Source organism: Carassius gibelio, chromosome B8, assembly GCF_023724105.1.
Source record: "Carassius gibelio isolate Cgi1373 ecotype wild population from Czech Republic chromosome B8, carGib1.2-hapl.c, whole genome shotgun sequence".
Lineage (NCBI taxonomy): Eukaryota > Metazoa > Chordata > Actinopteri > Cypriniformes > Cyprinidae > Carassius > Carassius gibelio.
The window spans coordinates 23,715,647-23,737,836 of NC_068403.1; the positions used below are offsets into that span (position 1 = coordinate 23,715,647).

At 34.6% G+C, this 22,190-nt stretch overlaps 1 protein-coding gene across 1 annotated transcript in view; it reads right to left on the reverse strand.

Moving 5' to 3' along the window:
- The window catches only part of tcf7l1b (transcription factor 7 like 1b), a 66,791-nt gene that overhangs the window by 15,871 nt on the left and 28,730 nt on the right, over positions 1 to 22,190 (reverse strand). The window contains exon 4 of the mRNA XM_052563741.1: positions 9,323 to 9,406. Coding sequence (XP_052419701.1) covers positions 9,323 to 9,406 — 84 coding nt within the window. The remainder of the gene's footprint in view (positions 1 to 9,322; positions 9,407 to 22,190) is intronic.

The following is a 22,190-nucleotide window of genomic DNA, read 5'->3' on the forward strand; positions in this document are numbered from 1 at the left end:
ATGTTATATTCTAATTTGGGTTTTTATTGGCCGAAATATACACAATTTAATAAGCTATTGTTACTGGCTGAATAAATTAATTTCAATAATAAAAAGATGTCTAATGATCAACCTACAGTCAACACATTAGAAGTCACCACTGATCTCCATTTTTAGTAGGACACGTGATATTTTTCAGGTATGCTGTGGTGACTTCTTGTTTGGTGATAGTTTTCGCTCCCTGCACGTCATATTCATGGCGCCGTTCTCCTCCATAAATAAAAAACCTTAAAGACACACCTGAGCTCACCCTTCAGTCACCCTCTTCACGCCCTGACGCAAATTCCCCTCATCGAGTCTGATATTCAAGATCAGATGTTTTCTCAAACAATCCTCCAGCCAAACGCCAAAGGTTAAGCAAATCCCTTCACTCCAGCCATCGGACACAAAATGGGCCAGAGAGGGGCGTCCGGGCGGAGGAACGCCACAGGAAAGAAGACTGCACTCTCATCAAATCCTCAATAGTTGCTGTTCAAGTACAGATAATTTGATTGCCATTACCCGACTACACGTCGCATTTTCTGCTGATCCTGTAATGCGAGTGCATGCATTTTATAACGCAAATACAATAAAGGCCTAATGGCGAGGCTGGGCAGTGAGACAAGGCACTCTGTGTTTTTTAAGGACAATCTCATGGTGTGCTTTAAGGTTAGAGAGAGTTCAGGGGTTACTGTGACAAAGCGAGTCTGAGCCTGAAACAAATACACACACACACACGCAACTGAATGCACTCTGGCTGCCCGAAGACTCAATGATGACATTGTCAGTTATCTGTCTGCAAGGGCATAGTTTTGGTTTCGACATTGGGGGGGTTAATGTGTGATTGTTTTAGTAGAGAATGCTCATTCATAAGGTTTATTTATTTGTTTACTTATATTTTACTTTTGTGAAATTGTGTTTTGTGAAACCATCTATGCAAATAAAGTAACATCCTCGTTAACAATTATTTGTTTACATAGGATATATAGCCTATATATATATATATATATATATATATATAGCCTATATATATATATATATATAGCCTATATATATATATATATATAGCCTATATATATATATATATATATATATATAGCCTATATATATATAGCCTATATATATATATATATATATATATATAGCCTATATATATATATATATATATATATATATAGCCTATATATATATATATATATATAGCCTATATATATATATATATATATATATATATATATATATATATATATAGCCTATATATATATATATATATATATATATATATATTAGGGATGCACGATAATATCGGCACAACATCGGTATCGGCCGATAAAAGCTTAAAATGACAATTATCGGTATCGGCCGATATGAATATTTCTGCCGATAAGCCAAACCGATATTCTCCAAGTGAAATAATTGACCTGTTTTTCAGATGTGAATGTCTGTCTACATTTGTAAAATAATAAATTGATGGTAGAATCAGTACAGAAGAGATACATGGATTTCTCTTCAGTAAAATTAAAGTTTAAATATATCAGTATATATTTGTATATATATCGATATCGGTATCGGCATCGGCCAAAATTATTTAGAAAATATCGGCATATCGAATATCGGCCAAAATCCAATATCGTGCATCCCTAATATATATATATATATATATATATATATATATATATATATATATATATATATATATATATATATATATATATATATATATATATATATATATATATTTAGTCACTTATAGGCTATAGTTTGACAATAGTTCTAATTCAACATACCATGGGAAGTCAATCTAACTTAACATTTTCTTATATTGATATTAGTTCTAACTCCTTAACAGTTCATGTGGCTCTTAAAGATTCAATATATGCCATCTTTTGGAATATCTGATGGCTCTGTACCTTGGTTCTTAACTGTAGCATTTGCGGTAAGACGACTAATTACTTTTTTTTTTTATTGATCAATATAGCATTTGTTATGAAGAGACAACTGCATGCACATTTAGAACCAATAGCTACAACATGCCACAATTGTAATATAAATCTATAGGGAAAAATATATTCTCTTAACATATCATCTAATATAAATTCTACAACAAGTTAGAAAATTTTACACAATAAGCAAACATTATAACATGATACATTTTAGTGAAGGTGGTCATGATAACTTTACGATTTTAATATACGTGCTGTTTCAAGGCTGTTTTCATCTATTTTTCCTCAGTCTTTTTAGTTTATTTGCCTTTTTTAGATACTTTGTTTGACTTTCTCTATAACATTTTAGAGTGGCTGTTTCTCTAAATAATTCAAGTAGATCACATATTTGACCATCAGCTTCAGGATAGGAATGGCTTGTACAAATCTTATCACACTTCTAGATCGTGTCGGTAAATGTGCGCAGAGTATTTGGTGATTTGTGCGAAGCTCATGAACTGTGCTGGTCATACTGTGCAGATAACTGCTCCATTTGGTTTGTATGTAACCAACAAACTACTCCCCTGTCTGTCTGTAATTATTGTGTCACTATTTATTATGTCTATTATGTCAGACTGAGTAAAAATCAATCATTAAAACCGACTTATAGCCGCTAATTAGATGAACTGTTCTTTAAAGGCTGGGAATACCTGCTAAATAAGGTAATGCTTTAATAATGTATTGCTTTGATTAGTCATACAACTTAATCATATTTATTGTCAAATTAAGGAAAACTCAAACTGTTTACAGAGTCATGAAACTCAGTATTTGGACATTAAAAGGCACTCTTCAATTATAATATCAATAAATACATTAAAAATGCACTATTAACCAAAGACTTTAAGTATAATAAAAAAAATGAAGTTTAATGTCAATTTATTATTGTAAAAAAAAAAAGAAATTAACAATCATAAAATGTCAAATTCACATTGAACTTAAGAACAGACAACTGTAATGTCATATATATATATATATATATATATATATATATATATATATATATATATATATATATAAATATATACACATACATACATACACACACATATGACATTACAGTTGTTTGTTCTTAAGTTCAATGTGAATTTGACTTTTTATAATGTTTGCAAATTTTTTTTTTTTACAATAATACATTTTGACATTAAACTTTTTACTATTCTTAAATTCCATGTAAACTATACATTTTATACATTTCCGTTATTTTATTTTTAAATAAATGTTACATTAAACAACACTTTTTTTTATTCTTAACCCCTTTGCGTGCAAACATCGCTGACGGCCCCAGTTTATTATTGTTTCACTTTCACAGCACATTAAACATCACTGTCTTACTTCATCTGGACAAACTGTGCATCAATGGAAAGTTTAAAGACTCAAGCTTCGATATTTGACCAATATTTTGATAAAACATTGTTGCAGTGACAGATATTTAGTGATTTATGTCAGGAGTGCAAAATAATAAATCCGTATTATGCCACATTTTGAATAGAAATTCACAACTCACTCATATTCAGTCACGTCAAGAGCGGTTTATTTGTGTTCACATAGACTCACTGAACAGCGTCAATAAGGATTTACAGACCAAACATGCATATCTGCGGAGATATATGGATATATTTACTGATGTTTACTTCATATTTCTTCAGACAGAATCGTCATTTCTATTCATTTTCCACGGATTTACGCGATCAGATGATAAACAGCCTCTCCCAGCGATCTGTGTATGTGTTTGCTATGTTGTCAGCTCGTGCGGTGTGTGACTCAGACTCTGATTGGGTCTTTCAAACGTCAATCTTAGAGTTTCATATCTGGACACCGCCCCATCGTGTCACATGCTTCCTGCACACTTCCTGGTAGTTATCTGGCCAAAACAACACTGAAACACCTCTGTACACACAAAATATCCGAATAATAAACCCGCGATTACGATAGTAAAGCTTGGTATGAGAATTTCTTGAGATCTGGGGCGTTTTTATAAAAAAAATCGAAAATGTACATCGGAAATGCTAACTTGTGCAGCGATGAAAAAGGCTACAAATAACATATTTTTACAACAGTAAACGACCAAATTCCACCCCTGATCGCTAAAGGAAGTTATTATAAACACTCGATCGGGGTTTAAAGTGAGTTTTGAGTAAAAGTGTACTAATAATTTCATAAATTGTCAGATGTAGCTTGATGCTAACGTTAGCACCAATGCTACTAATAGCAGGTGCTTTTCTTCTTCATAATGCATTTTTGTCTCAATAATTCACGTAAGGTCGTAAGAAAATGTTTTGTTGTATTTTTATAGTAAGACTTTTGATAAATAAGGGCTAAATGCAAAGAGAGACTGAAGTGAGATCGCTGCTTTGTTGCTTTGTAAAGCCTGAAAAACCACAATCAAGGCTAATAAAGGTGGAATAAAAACAAAAGAATAATGATAAAAGAATAATGCGGATAATGTGTCATACTTGGCGGAGGTGTGAAAGAACCATTTGGTGAGAACAATACAATCATGATTCGGGCAGTTTTCAACAGTGAAACATACACAAAGAGCACAGGAATGTTTACATGTGAGATCTTACAGAGATGACAAGGGCCATAAATCAATCTGATTAGCCTTCTCTAAAAACACACATGACATGGCCTTAGAAAATATTTCATAAAATTCACAGTTTTACAGATTCGATTATGAAATTTTTTATGAAGTCTTGGAAGACTTGTGGCCTTAGCTACACTGTGTTTTCAAACTCATTTCCTACATCAAAATTTTTTTAAATACATTTAAAACATATGTTTTTAATATTTTTATTTTTGTTTTTATGTTTGAGCTTATATATCTCTATTATCATAACAGTCTGAGTGATTCTGATTCCTGAACAGTAAACTTTAAAGTGTCAGCTTTGTGAACAAAGGTTGATTATGTATCTAGTCAGAAAGAATCATGAGCAGAAACCTTTTTATTTTGGGTATGTAATTTCGGTCTCCATGCCAAAAAAGGGGGGTTACTAGTAAGGGGTTAAATTCAGTGTGGATTATCTATAGCATAATGTTCAATGATTTTTTACAATAAATTGTACATTATTCCTACTAGAGCCCGACCGATATATGATTTGGCCGATATTATTGGCCGATATTAGCCTTTCACCGATATATCGGTAACGCAGTGTTACAGATAATAAATAAAAGATTGGAGATTAAAATAATAGCATATTTGTTTGTGAAAAATTTACTTAAGACAGAATTAACATTTACTATGGTAAAATAAATGTGTTAAAACTAACCCCGCATTACTTTTTGCCCTACACTCCCCTATATTATGTCACACTTTCTCTAGTAAGTTTAGTCTGTGTGTAGCAGAAATCCGTGAATACATGTTCCAAAGTGAAATAAACTTAAGTAAACAACAGAATACAGTTGAATGGAATTGAATTAAAGCTGAATAAACTTCAACTTTACTGTTCAGTGCACTGATGTCAGACTCATTTTGGATAGTAAAGTTTGTTAAATGCCCTGCCTCCATTACACATCTCTGTCAAATGTTTGATTACCACATTTGAGTTATCATTGCAAAAAATGTGTTTATGTATATATATTGTTTATGCATATACAGTATTCTATATATAGTAGCAGTCAAATGTTTGGACACACAAATTGTCCAAACTTTTGACTGGTACTGTACTATAATATACACAAAGAATATCGGCCGATATATTGGTTTTCAGCCTTTTTTAACTCCCTAATATCGGTATCGTCCCCACAAAAAACATTGTCGGGCTCTAATTACTACTACTCAATCACTTGTTAAATGTTTAAAGTTTGATGATCATATCTGCATGCAGAAAAGTCACTCTTTACTCTGTTTTAAAACCGGTTTAGTACGGGTCAGTCTCCCTGACTCACCCTATGAAGTTCCTCATGTTGTGTGTTTGAATGTTTTATCCTGACACATTCTCGCGCACACACACACACATACATTTACATGCTTCACCACAGAATGAAACGCTCCGGTTAAATTTATCACCTCTCATCAGCTCACCAGAGGTGAATCAAACCACACAGGTCTGCTGAGGACACAAACTACCATCCTGCAAACCTCCTGACCTCCAACCTGCCTGACTGGAATTCACACAGATCTGCCCAACAGGAAAGCTCACTCTTATCCAGCAGCGATCACTGTACACTAAGGAGTGGCATACATGTACCACTCATTTTGGTCTGAGCCAGAATCACTGAGAAAACAGCTTTCATTAGTTGGTGTGTACCTACAGGCAACCCAAACAGCTTGATTATAACCAACCATGTCCAGTGTAAAATAATTAATTTTATTCTCAAATACGTTGTAGGCTGGAAACACTGGACTTTTTTTTCTTTCCTCTTCAGAAAAGCTGTTCTCATTGCACACCAAACAAAAGCAAATGTTTTGCATGGATATCCACATCAATTACACAAATCAATGCAAGCTCAGATAGCCTTTATGTGCATCAATAAGCATTAGCTGACACAACTATTAAAAACACATCAGGGATTTGGTATGGGAAAAAACAAACAGCTGAATGAGATTTGCTTAAGTTCAGTGTGGCCTTGTATATGTCAACTAAAATAAACATGAATCATTCACAATAAGATCATAAATAAAATACATGGAATTACTTTTCATGCTTTTAGTAAATTTCATGCTGACTTTACAGGTATAGTTCATTGGAAAATTAAGACTTCTATTCATCTGCAGAACAAAAAAAGGCGATATTAAATCAATTTAAAGGCTGATCAAAGCACATATACATAAAGCTCAATGTGTGCAGTTTCCATTTACTTTATCTGTTGTGCTTGTATGTGCATTGTTCAATGTTTATATATGAATAAAAGAAGTTATTGTCTCTCTTCAGAATAAAATATTTGATTAATATGGATTGATTGTACCCAAAAAATGTGATGTAAAACATACTCAAATAAATTTAGTTCGGTTTACTTTTATTTATTTATTTATTTATTTTTTACATTTTGTAGCTTTTACATTTTGGTAGCATTGACCTTCAATAGATCCCAAAAAATAATAGAATATTAAAAATGTGTTCACGTTCTGAATATGAATCAAAAGTATTTTAGGTTTGGAATGACATAAGGGAATTAAAGCTTCTTTCTGCCATGAGATTTAAATTCAGAATTGTGAGAAAAATAACAACTGTGAGATATGAATTCACTTATAAGATACAAAACAAAACTGCAATCTACAAATGATTCATTCTGACAAGAGAAGTCAGAATAACCTGATATAAACCGAATTATGAGATATAAATGCAGAATTATGAGATATAAACAGAATTAGTGGTCGACCGATATAGTTTTTTTGACAGCCGATGACGATATATCCGAAAGCAGGGGCCCACGATATAAATATATATATATATTTATTAATATTTAAGGATTTTACATTATTTGACAATGGATTAAAAAAAATTAATGTGTAAAATAAACATACTTCTACTTTAGATGACAAAGTATTTTTCACAAATAATAATAAAAAAATGTAATAAAAATATAATTAAAAAGTAAACACTTTAACCAACAGGGCATTCAGTATTCTGGGAAGTCTGTGTGCATTGGGAATCATGTTTTTCAAATAAAGCCACAGTACAGCACACAGTGAAAATGGCATAAATATGACAGTGGGCAAATGCATTAATCGCAGCATAATTTGAAATCACAAGTTTAAAGCATTCAATTCACACGTACCGACTGTCACTCAGAGAACATGCGATCACGCTGGATAAAAAACTTCACAAGATCTCACAGCTGGATTTGACTAAGTTAGCAAGATTTATGAAATTAAATGTTTATTAGCCATTCAAAGATTTGTTTAAATTATATAAATGTTTATTTGGTTAATACTGAAGGCAAATGAGAAAGTATTATAATGTTTGCCTTTCTATTAATAATAATATAAAAGCAATCGTTATAATACTTTTGTATGCACTAAATCCTTTGTTTAACCATTCTATCTGATTTTGAGGCAGACTTCTGTTAGACAGAACTGCTAACGACGACAGCAAACAAGATTTGGAATTATATTTGCTTAAAAAAAGAAAAAAATGAACGTAACTATAAAACTGAACGTAACTTTTTCAGAAACTATCATAAATATGCCATTACAATAGAAGAAAAACACAATGAAAATGAAAAAAATGAACTCGGTTGCACAAATTTAACATGCTCTTCAAATATACTTCATTTTTGTTAATGTTTTACAAAGATTCGTTTTCGCTAATCGTGGATTCTGAATACATTATCACAGATTTCGCTTACGCTTCGCAGTTTTTCGTTTGGTGTTTTGACACAAACCTCTCGTGGGGGCGGGCTTAACAGTGATCTACTCTGATTGGATAGAGAGCTTTTGATTAGAGGTGCTCCGATCACGATCGGCCGATCATGCTCTATGTGAAATCACGCACCTGATGGAATTAACCGCTGATTAGAGAACCGGCTTTACTGACGACATGCGCATAACGATCTGCCGATCATGATCGGAGCACCCCTACTTTTGATGACCTGGAAGTTCAGACGTCACACTCAGTGGTTCGCATATTGGAAAGATGAGCTCTCAGGAGAGACACGGAGCGGCATCATCTTCCTCCTTGTGAATGACTATAATAACCCGCAACGAACTGTTGCACACTGTAACATTAATAAAACTTGTATCGATGTTATTGGTTACTTGAGTAACACAAGCTTACTTAAAGCGGAGGAGGAAGATGATGCCGCTCTGTGTCTCTCCTGAGAGCTCATCTTTACAGACTGAGACGATTGAAGGTCAAATATTATTTACACATTTAGTAATTTTTTACACTTTCATTTTTCTTAGTAATGGTATATTTATGATAGTTTCTGAAAAAGTTACGTTCAGTTTTATAAAGTTACGTTCATTGTTTTTGAAGCAAATATAATTCCATAACAAGAGAGAGAATGTGAGCACTGTGCCACTATCAGCGCCGTCAAAATAAAAGTCCCACCTCGAACACATCAGCCAAGCAGAAAAACGTATCGGCTGATGCTGATATTTAAAAAATGCCAAATATCAGCCATTAAATCAACCTTGGCAGTATATCGCTATAAAAGCATGACTGCGAGAAACTAAAAAGTCAAGAGTTGTGAGATTACTTTATTTTATTACTCTCTGGAAGAAACAAAACTGAGATACATTCTGGAAAAGTCATGGTGTTTGTGCCATCTGTCTGTACAATACATGTCCATCCCATCTGATGCAATGACATATAATGTTTCTGCATACTTATAGTGGCACTGTGTGTATGTGTGTGTGTGTGTGTGTGTGAGATACTCACTAATTGTCCTGGAGTAGGTGATCGTGAGTCTCTGAGTGCTGCCGTGCCAGGAATGTCCAGAAGAGGCCATTTCATCTGAAGATACTGTAAAACACATCAACAAAACACAGATGAGACACCAACATCGCATTTCATTAACATCTCGCGATCAAAATTCAATAGAAAAGTTCATGCACAAAACAAGTGCAGAAACTTCACCTCAGTGGGTGGCAAAGTCAACCAACACGTTTTGTCAGACCTGTTTACAATAGCACCTTTAAAAACGGAGGAGTGTGTGTGTGTGTGTGTGTGTGTCTAGACAGGCCTTGCTGATGACTAACCGTCGAACTGAAAAGAGACTTAACTGAATCTTCCAGCATGAGATCTGCTTCTCAGAGGCTCATAAATAAATCGAACGGTCACCAGAGAGCAATTCTACTCGCAAACACCTGTGTCTGTATCGTGTGTGTGTGTAACGGAGAGAGAGTGATAGTGTGAAATCTGTGTTTGTCGGAGAATGTGTTCCTCCCAGAGCCCAGCTGTGTGTGTGTGTGTGTGTGTATATGTCATGTAGGGGACAGCTGAGAATAAATCCCATGGAGAGAGGTGGGAAAACTGGACCGTGGTAAAAACACAGCCACATCTATAAAACTTAAGTGAATGCCCTGCACTTTTGACCTTTCCCTGTATCACTTCAACTAGCGAACAGTGCAAACTTTGTGTGGCTAACATGTGCCAAACAGGTGCACTGAGACTAGCTAACGCACAATGCACTTTTTTAATAAGTGCAGAGGTTATGTTCAGATCTTCATGTTTTGCTCTATTTGGTCTTATGGTCATAGCTGAAGTCTCAGTGGAGTTCACTTCAGACATCTGGTTTGAATATCAGCGTTTAACTGCCGGATACAGCAGGTTTTCATGTGCATGGATTTCTTAAGGCTGCTCAAGAATTTCAAATTCATTAAAACACATTTAGTTTGAGCTAATATTCTCATACTAGTATTTGAAGGAGCGTTTGAGCAGAGCGCATTAAAGTCAGCCGGAAATCAAAACTAACCCGGTGCATTATCTTAATGCGTGTTCCTGCTCCTAAAGGTACACTGAAAAAACAAATAAAAGGAACGACAATAAAAAAAACAAAACCTAGGATTTAGTTTGCAACCTTAACCAAAATTAATTATGTATATAAAATGTGTTATATAATTACAAAAACGTTAACATTGAATTTAATGTGAAAATTGAGATAAAAACACTCAATAGTGTTTTACTATGAAATTTACTCCAATAATCATAATATAATAAAATCAGTTTATAAATAAATAAGGTGGAAACATTACAACTTGTAACATTAGCATTAGATATTAAAGTTATATATAATTTTGTTGCAAAAAGTAAATAAATAAATACTTAAAATAAATACTTTTAAATGCTACAATTTTATTTAGGCATCACTTTAAATTATTAAAAAGTATTGCATATCAACCTTAATATATCTTTTTATTTTAATTAAAGGGGACTTTCACTTTAATTTTGTTATTCTTATTGTCCTAACAGCTTTGATTGCAACATGACGTGACATTTCTTCATAAAGCATTAAAAGCTTTCATCTAAACGCAGTTTTATCACATTTCGTGTGGTTATGTGCAAAATATAAAAATAAATAAATACATAAATAGATAAAAACAGAGTTTGTCTCATTGTTTACTGATTGGATGAAGGCCTCTCTTACAATTAATCCAATTGTGTTTCTTAATTTCTTATTGGCTAATTTATTCACATTGTTGGTGCAATCAACATCTGACTTGGTCAAAACAAACTCTCCAATCCACCTGCTCTGATTAGAAGCACAAATAATCAATAGTCATTGGCTTTGGCCAAATGTTGTTATTTCCCTTTAATAAACATGATCACTGGATTTTATTAATCTGTGTTTATATATTAAATTGGATGCCGCTCATGACTGGAAATCCAGCCGGAAAATGCAAGGTTTGAATTGAATTAATGTGGGGTCCGGTCCACTCTGGAACCTTTACATCTTCGACCTTGCTTTCAAGCACAGCGTTCAGAGGAAGGAAGTTTACACGGCCGCGGTTAAAAATGGAAAAGACATTATAGCACAAAAGGAAGAGGGGAGGGAGCGGGAGGACAGAGAAAGAAAAAAAAACACTTTCAGGAATGAGTTTTGTCTGAACAGGCCAAGGGTATTGTTTCCTGACAGCTGGGGGACTCGGGGGGAAGAGCGGGCCCCTCATTCCCATCCAAAAGAGAGGAAATTCTTCGGGTTGACATCAGTCATCTCCCCCTACTATCCCTGCCACACACACGTATATCCCGAAAGCTGATGTTAGGGGAGGAATCCTGGGCCCACACAAATGCTAAAGAGAAACAGAAGGCAGCCATTATTACTGTCTTTAGCTGCTCATGTTTTATCCCCCTGCAGGAGTCCAGGCCAAGATATAAACACACACAGATCTACATATTAAGTCATAAAAAGTATTGTTAACATGACAGAGGCTTCCAGTAAAGAAGCCTAGTTCCAGTAAGGGTCCCTAGATCTGTCTCCCATCATTACCAGTGCTTTAAAACAAGACGTCACATGTTTAAACATTAAACCCTGAATTCTCAAGCCTAAAAACACACGGTACAGTGAACCTTTTTTTTTATTTTTTTTTGTGCCTTTTTAGTGCCATTTTCAAATGTGTAATTTTACAAACTTTTTTTAAATGTTAAATGTGGTCATTTTGGTCAATTAAAGATTTCTAAAGTAACTTTTTCAAACATATATGAATGAATGAATGAATGAATTAAAGTTTTACGCGTTTTTTTAATGTAGGATTTTTATAATTGTCTAATTTCAAATGTGTAACGTTACATAAATATTTAAGAAATTTTAAATTTGATTTCCATAAATGACTTTCAAATATTTAAAAGTTTTAAAATTTATATAAATATATTATAAATATATAAATATAAAAAGCTTAAGATAGTTTAAATTTCATAACATTACATATTTTTATTTTAACCTTTTTTTTAAGGTTTCCATAATAGTGAGTTTGAAATATGTAACATTACATAATTTTTAATGTAAAATTGAATGTCAGATTTCTATAATAGTGACATTTTCATATAATGTTGTTCACAGGAAATAATGTGGAGCAGGACTTGATTTAGATTATTAAATAGAGTAAAATGATGAGATGTGTTATTATTCACAAAAAGTAGTTCCAGAAATGGAGAACGTTACCACAATTGGATTCAAGATAAAGAATGACAACACTACTCACAGGATGGTTTGCCTTGACCACCCAACACTCCCGTCAACTAAAATTATTCCTAATTCTCATTTTCTGGCTTTTCAGCCATTTTCAACACCTCAGCCTAACACCGTTCTCTCAGCATCCTGTCCATTTAGCACTTGGGCTCTATCCAAACACTGGTGCCGCTGCGGTCAGGCCCTGGCCCACTAAACCTGTCCTCAAGTGGGCTCAGAGGGTCAGCAGTGAAAAAACAACTCTCAGCTCCTAACGACAAGGTGGTTACAATCAGAAAAGCGCTTTGGGCAGAACGAGAATGCAATCCTGTAGTAAGTGTTTACAACGACATGGGACTGGAAACACACACATAAACTCAATTCTCCAGTTAGCTTTTACAGTAGACTTCAGGCTTCAGTGCTTAAAACAAGACACAACTGGCATGAAACAGAGCGCGTGGAGAAGATATTTATCAACCACTGCATTGATAACGGCTTCAGATCAAGATTATATTGTGTCATACTCACACAACCTTGAGGAAAACGACTGCAGTACTTTGTAGCAATATGCAGCAGTCACATGCAACAGGCAATGTGTTCATTACATTACTAAAACACAAGAGAAATGGACCGTTCTGGCTTTAAAATCTGCAACCAGGTGCATTTATATAAACTATGACAAACCAGAAGAACTGATTAGCTAATATAAGTTTTTTAATAACATATAATTTCATATTCTATTTTTTGCTGTTGTTGTTGCTCTGTAAAACAAACTTGAATTTTAAAACCAGCAACAAAATCAAATGCATTGACCAATGTTACAATCCTTTTTATTATTATATTATCATACAATTATATAATTATATAAATTATATCATTATAATATTTAAAATGTAATTTATTATACATCTGACACAAACTATATTACAAGGTTTGTAGTAATTATATTTTTATATTATACTACATATTCATATACTTACTAATGTTTATTATTATTATTATTATTATTAACTGTTATGTCAAATGTAAATTTAATAATATCCGTTACACAAGCTATATTACAAAGTGAAAGAATTATTTAAAGTGATTTTAATTATTAGATATATTTTGTATTTATTTCATTTTGATTAAACGCATAAATGTACACACATTATATATGTATTTATAGGTCTATAAAGCAAGCTTTTAAAAATCTACAAACATTAATCAAATATATTTACTAATTTTGCAATAATTTATTATAATTGTTCATACATAATTATATTTAATATCTATAATGAATACTACAAGGTGGAAATTGTTTATAGTGATGTACATCTTTTATATCATAATATATTATACACATTTTATATATAATTTAGAAATATTTATATATCACATGAATGTATATACTGACGTTAATTTTATTATAAATGTGATTATTTACTTAATATCTGTGATAAACTATTACAGCATGGAAGAATTACACTATTAATCATATTTATATTATCTGTAAAGCAAAACTGAGATTTTTAATCCGCTATAATAAAATAAAGTTGATCTCTTACTGTTATTGTTATTACAAATATAAGTATTTATTGAACATCTGTGTTTTTTTTTAATCATACTGCTTTTGCTGACACTGCATTTATTTAAATTCTGAATCAAACATTCCAATGCATTTGGATTCAGGGACATTTTCCATTTATTAGAGACTCTATATTGTGCTGGAAACTTTCTCTCCAAGTGGCACAGACTCATCCTACACAGCGTCTCTCAACTTCAGATCTAGGCCTCACACACGCCGTCATCCTCCAGCTATCTGATCCATTTCTCTCTCCTCTCTAATTGTCTTCCAGCTCTCTGCCTCGGCCTCCAGCGCTCGGAGCGAACATCAGTCGAACGCTCTCCTAATGAGAGGCAGAACACAGATGCCACAAAAGGTGGTGGAGAATATTCCAGAGAAAAGCCAAGCAGCGGGCCTTTGGTTTGGTGAACAGAGAGAATATGGCATATGCTCTAGGGCCCGCTAGGTGCCAGCGCCAGAGTCCAATTGTTCGCCTCCTTTCATGGAGAGAGACACGAACGGGGGGCCAGGAGGCTTTGTCAGCTCGGAGGAGACGAGGCAGCGCTGCCAGGGATGCTGTGAGGCAGATGTGAGGGACATTTGTTACTGAGGGAGAGCGCGGCGCCTGCCAACAGCTCCCAAATAGAAGCGGCCTGACAAACTTACAGCTCCGCTGTGGAGGTAATGAGGGGCTGACACGCTTTCAATTACCCGCTCGAGATCTATGTCGCTCACTTTACCAAGTTTTTAGGCTAAAAAGTTTCATCTAAAAGCCTGGATGATGATATTTTACCATCATTCTTTAATAAAGCATGTTCCTTAGAAAAGAAGATAATTTAAGTAAATTATTACATTTACTTTTAATAAATAAAATAAAAATAAAATCAGTTTAATAAATTAGAAAAAAATATAGTAAGTGGATGGTTTATAAGTGAAAGGCAAGCCATTTTTTTTTAAATAGCACTTTTCATACAAAGGTAATCTACATAAATATAATTGCAAAGTCAAAATGTACATAAGAAAAAGTAAATAGCAGCTCATTTTGATGTTAAATCATAAAAACTGTAAAAAAAATGTGTGGGTCAAAAAATGTATTTAAACAGACTGATATTTATGAAATCATAAATTGATTAAAAGTGAATGCAAAGTCATTTAGAAAAATTCATATAATTTATAAAAATATAACAAATATTTATATAACAAATACTTCTTTCTACATGAAAACTATTCTTTTGAAGTTGCAAAGAATGCGGAGGGGGAAAAAAAGCAGTTTTCAAATAAATAAATATATTTAGCAGTAAAATCTGTTTTGAAGGATCATGTGACACTGAAGACTGGAGTAATGATGCTGAAAATTCTGCTTTGCATCACAGAAATAAATGACACCTTAAAATATATTAAAACAGAAAACAGTTATTTTAAATTGTAATAATATTTCACAATATTAGTTTTTACTGTATTTTTTGATCAAATAAATGCAGCCTTAGTGAGCATATGAGACTTTCAAAAATATTAAAATATCTTTGAACATTAGTGTGTTACTATTTTTGCACGTTTGTTGCATGTACGTGTTTTTTATCAAATAAAAATTCAACTTCGGGGGCTTTTTTACAACTTAAAAATATCTTACTGAAACAATGAGTATCCACAGTTTCATGGTACAATTACGTAATACAAATGACACATTTTACAGCATAATTTAATTCGGCATAGAAAAATGACCCTACTTTTAACCACAGCTGTCCTCTGCACCAGCAGATAATGCCAATCACCCAGCGTGTGGCCTGTATTTATTTAGGACCCCCTGATGAACCCAAATGGGCCTCCCTGTGGCCAGTGTGATAAAGTGTTAATCACATCTCTCAATCTCAGCAGATATCACACACACCATCCAGCCCCAGATGACGGCCTATTGTCAGAACAAGCCGTCATCTTAATACTAGTCATTTACACCTACTGTTAGTCCAAACTGACCGCACAACCAGAGCTTACCAAAGGTCACGCACAATAGAAGTGAGAACGGCCCGCATGCTTCAAACCAGGCGTCTTTGTTTGAGTGCGTAGTGGATAATTAAATAACTATACAAATCATTCTTATGCAAACAAGATACAATCATGCTAATTGGAGAGAGAGATTAGCTATCAGCGAATCTGGGCGGACCTGAAGCAGTTCTGGTGAGATCAGCATCAGCACCCACAATGCTTTGTCAGATCGTCTGGAATGTAACCAAACTTCAGAGATTAAACTTGAGCAATGATAGCGATTTAGGTAAAAGTGTATGGCATCCAAAGACGAGGAAGCCCAAATGTTAAACAAGTGCTCACTGGCACGCTAAATTAATGATCAAATCATGGATCTAACTTTACTAGTTTAACTTCGAATGTCACTAGATCCACATCCATGAGCGATTTCCCTCGACGGGAACACATTCCCATAGGTAAACGCTGCCACATTAGCGAGTCCGCTCAGCATGCAGGTGTGTTTGTTTTGGCTGTAGGAGTTATTTACAGCAAGGCTAGACTAAACATTTCAATGAGGCTATTTATTTGCGCTTTTCAGACCATAACAACGTCTGAGGCTGTTTTCTTACTCAGTACGATTGATTTTCCAAACCCAAATTCGATCCCACCCTGTTCTCCCTTCCTCCGCAGGCCTGTTTTCACATTGTATCATCTGGGTCTGAATTGCAATATCTAGTGCAGTGAATTGGAATTTACAGCATAATGCGGAATGTCACGGAATTTTGCCAAATTTGAATTAATAAATCAAAAGCAGAGCTGCACATGGAATCGAGTCAGCATATTGAATAGTGTCTTTACAAACATGATTAACTTTGCATTTAAATGGTGTAATATCATCAGTTTGTTATGATGTAAAGTGTTTTTTATTGGATATTTGTGCCCTTGTTACTTATGATGTTAGAGTTGGTGATTGGTCCACATGTAATGTCGATGACACTCATTGGTTGGGAGTGCAATGCCTTAAAAACGTTTTGAATTTAATAGTAGCCTATGTATCGGCCTGGTGAAGGTCAGTGTACCGAAACGTTGCTTTTGTAAATAAACACCGATATTTAGCTATAGTGTGCGGGATCTTTTTACATTTTGGACTTTTTCTATTATTAAAGAACAACAAGACTACTATTGAAATATGAAGTCTGTTCACATTCAGCGAAATTTCTAGAGCTGCTCCAAAAGTCACTTCATGAGTATTTCACCATTTCATTTGATAAAACAATCGTCAAGTAATTTAACGGAAATATCAGTTGTACAATACAATGCACTTCTCAAAGTATTGCAAATAATAATACAGTGTATTAAAACAATATTACTATTACAGTATTAAGGAGTATCACACATATTTTGTCCATTTTTAATTTGAACAGTAAACCTATTTTGTTCATCACTTTGTTTGGCAAAAAAAAGAAAGTTGTTTGGTTTTATTTGATTACATTTTAAAAGATGAATTAGATTGAATTTAAAATTAAAGTTTATGTATTGAATTTGTTACCACCATATTTGGTAGTAAATCTGTATTTACTGTGCTTTTAAAATCCAAGGCTTCTTACTTCACAAAAAAAAGTTGTTAGTCTATTTAATTCTACATTTGTTAATCATTATTAAAACAGACCACTTTCAATAGCTGTGAACTACCCTAGAAGCTGGCAGAGAGAAAAGTGTCATTACTTTTTTCAGTTTTATTTTGCCATTTTACCACTTTTAATGACAGTAATAGTGGAACATAATACTGGATTGTAACTGCATCCACATGAACGCAAACCTAGGCAAATAAGAACTACATGCTCAAACTGACTAGAGGTCACCGTCATGAAGTATTCCTCAGTCTTTGGGCCGAGTGAAGTTAAGTGCCTTTGACAGGGCTCTCCTGCTCTCATCGGGCGTCTATTGTGACCCGCGCGGCCTCCTTGCACATCCATTCATTGCCTGAAAACACTAAAAACCAAGTCAAAGGTCAACCTGCCAGAGTGCACACATCTCTATGGCAACATGGCCCTATTAAGGCCGAGCTCACGGGCCTCTCAACATGCTCTTATGCACAAAAGAACTATTAGTAAGGAAGGACGGATGGAGGTGCGTGTGAGCTTCTATGAGCGCAAGGGAAGCATAGAGATGGGGCAACAGTTTAACCGAACAATTGAGAGATTCCAAGGTCTGACCAGGACTGATGGATGGATTCGGCTTTTAACCCTCTGGGGACGGATTGGGCGGTACCGCCCAAAATGGCATACTTTTACAAATGTGTAGTTATCTCAAAAACTATTAATGCTAGAGAGATGCGGTTTTTTTTGCCGTCTTCCTCAGATTCCGCTGAAAACAGCGGTGTTCAGTTTGTATATTAAACACTTCCCTTATTGCGCAATACCACTGCGTAAACAGGCCAATGAAAACGATTGTGTTAGGCAGATTCAACACGCAACAGCCAATGGAAAAATTGCCGCTGGGAGGAGTCTTTTTCTAACCCAATCAGAGGAAGGTTATGTCTTCTAGCCTTTCAGAGGACTGTGTAGCTCTGCTGTAGCCTTGTAAAAGCTGGCTGGACTTTAGTAAAAGACATGTTATCAATAAGCGTTCAGAGAATCAGCATCAGGGTGGAGAAAGCAGAAAGCGATCGGAGTGTTACAGAGAGCGATCGGAGTATTAGCGAGCACAAAGAGCTAAATTCGAGCGATCGGAGAATCCGCATCACGTGGAGAAAGCAGAAAGCGATCAGAGTGTTAGCGAGCACAAAGAGATAAATTCGAGAGAGATACAGCATTATTACAGAATTGTTTTATCAAAATGACAAGCAGTAAAAGATTTACGGCAGAACAAGCTCTGGAACAATTACTGGAAAGGCCTGGAGAGGCCTTTCTTTGCTCACTGGCATGCCTAGGACTGTTTTTAAAAAAAGTTAATTATTTAATTGTTCTTTACACATTTGATTAAACAATAACACATTTCTGTCAAGCAAAGAGTTTGAAAAAATATATTTTCTTTGTTCAAAAACGGTTCTATATTGTGTGTTTTTCAGTAATAAATGACAAAAATCTAATTTTCGTTTTTGAAATTCTCTAGTTTATTGTAAAATTTTTCACTCATACTTCCTTTATATAAACATATTGCATGCATGCTTATGGTAGCTTAGGGTCTTCTGAATCCATAGATACCAATCCTTTACATATCCTTTACATATGATTTATAAGCCCAAATATAAAAAGAGAAAACAGACCAAAAAGGGCTTAGTTCCAAAAAAAAAAAAAAACGCCTAGGACTGTTTGTAAATAAAGTTAATTATTTAATTGTTCTTTACACATTTGATTGAACATTAACCCATTGCTGTCAAGCAAAGAGTTTGAAAAATATATTTTTGGGTCAAAAACTTTTAACTATTGTTGTGTGAGGTAGGATTTTCAGTAATAAATGACAAAAATCTAATTTTCGTCTTTGAAATTCTCTAGTTTATTGTACAATTATTCACTCATACTTCCTTTATAGACATATTGCAAGCATGCTTATGGTAGCTTAGGGTCTTCTGAATCCATTGATACCAAATACATGGTGGTCCATCCTCATTACATATGGTTTATAAGCCGAAATGTAAAAATAGAGAAAACGGACCAAAAAGGGCTTAGTCCCCTAAGGGTTAAGGTAACCACCAGTCCATCAAACGGGGGCCAGGACAGCATGGAGAGCCCATTTCCCACTCCATTGAAGACCACTCTTGTTTATTAGCTACGAAGCAACACAGGGATCATTGAGAAAGTTCCTTTTAAAAGCATTCATCACACCGTACCCGGAATCTGTACTCTTTAGCATGGAAATAAGAATCTGCTTACAGTACATTCTTATTAGAAAAATTACACACTTGTTTTATCCACTTAAAATGGACAATTTAAACTGATTCATGGAAATCAATCAAACGTACTACATCCAACTTTTTTGTTTGTTTGGAAAGTTTAAACCAGAGACTAGGGGTGAACCAAATAGTCGACGATTCGATGCTTCGATTCGATGCTCCTTATTCGACTACCAATCTCGCAGTCGAATATTCGCGGGCTGTTATGATTATGCCATTCTGACTATATGTGAGCACTCAAGTGTGATTTTACATTGAACTTGCGGTTTTCTCCCAATAAGTTAATATGCAGCCTATTATGATCAAGCCATGAATAATAATCTGAAAAGAAAACAGCTATAATCCGTGACCAACAGAGGAGCATCTTGGCGGCAGAGATTTAAAACTTCACCAAGACTCAAACTGACACAGGCAGAGACTGGAATTTTTCGATCTGGTAGGGTAAAAGTGATTTCAAAACATTTCAGCCGGTCTATATATATTTACCTATACAAGATGCATTTGGTTTTGAGTCAAGCACTTCATTGTAGTACTATGGTGATATCTCTTCAGCGCACAGCGCGAGCAGGACAATCAACAAAGCAGAATATTAATAACTATGACTGGACTGTCACACCCATACCATTATAATGAGAAGACCATTGTAATAAAACGTTGTGAATTTTTAGAGTTTAGCTGCTGTGTTTCTAAAAGGAGTTTGCATTCAGAGCCCCACAGACACATTCATTTGCATGCGGGCTCTTTTTTCAGATAGCCTATAAGTCCTAATGTTAACATTATGTTGTATAAATAAAGCGTATTCTACATGAAATTATGAGTTGAGTCCCTTTGATTAAAAACTTTATCAAATGCTCACTCTACTGGTCATCTTCAGCGATTCGACTATGACAATCCTTAGTCAGGGGCACCCCTACCAGAGACACATCTTGTGCCGCGTTTACACCGAAATTACCCGGAACATTTGTACCAGGAATTTTTTTTTCCAGAAACTTTTTCCCCCCAGACCTGTTGCTTTCTGCGTTTCCACCGCGGTGTAAAGTACCGGGAAGATTAGGAAAATAGACTGGTGACGTAGGTCTGCGCGCGATTTTCAATAAGAAGTACCGCTGATTAAAAAAAAAAAAAAAAAGTATGCTGATTTTGGACATGCATCCTCGGTAGTTAGTTCAGACTTTGTGCATTCGACTCGGGAGAGTGATGTCCGCGACAATGCGAATCCTGTAATTTTCCTCTCTGTGTATTTACAATAAAACGAAATAGGATATAAAATACCACTGCCTCCTTTCATTTTCATTTAAACAATAACAGCTGCAGAAATGTACTTAGTTCAGGGATATGTGTAACGTTATATACAGCCATTACAATGAAACGAAATATTAAATAGACTTGCCTTTTTTATTTTCATTTTAACATATAGATAAATTGAATACAGACCAAAAAAACCTGTCAGATTTACCCCGCAGCTGAATTATATTTTATGTTTAACCACTAAAGAGACATCAGAGCCAGTGGCACATATCAGAAGTTCTATCCGAGGTGAGGCTGCTCTCTGTGGATACATGAGGACTGAGCTCCCGCTGATCGAGTGGAGCTCATTGTCGCAGAGATCGGCGAAACACATTTTTAAATAGGCGCTGTCTTTATAAATAAACAACAGATTTGAGTTTTAAACAATTAAATTCTTACCTGAAATACTTTTAAAATTACATTTCATGACACAATAACAGTAATATTTTGAAAATGTTGATCCGAATAAATGGTGGTTGAACTCAACCAATGCTGCATGAACTCAACCAATCAGGATGTTTAGCGCCAAAGTCCCACCCCCGAAAGTTCCGGAACTTTGAAAAAGAACCACCTCGCCAGCAGGGACTTTCTGAGGGGCATTTTTTTTACCCAGAACTTTATTTAGTTCCTGGTTCCTGCGGTGGAAACACACCAAGTACCAGGCCAAAGTCCCTAGTTTCTGAGTAAAGTTCCTGCGGTGGAAACGCGGCATTTGTCTTTACTGAATTTTATTGTCAAATTAAAGAATTAAAAGCATTGCAATATTAGGTCCCTATAGGCCTAATATTAATAGGGCCGTGTTTACTGTATAACACTGAATGTCACACAATTTGACAATTTTTGGAACGATACATCATAAGTAGGTCTGTACACTTCAATCAAAACATGATATGGACCAGTATTTGTAAATATTAAGCCATAAGAAGACCACTTAAATATAATTTGTGTT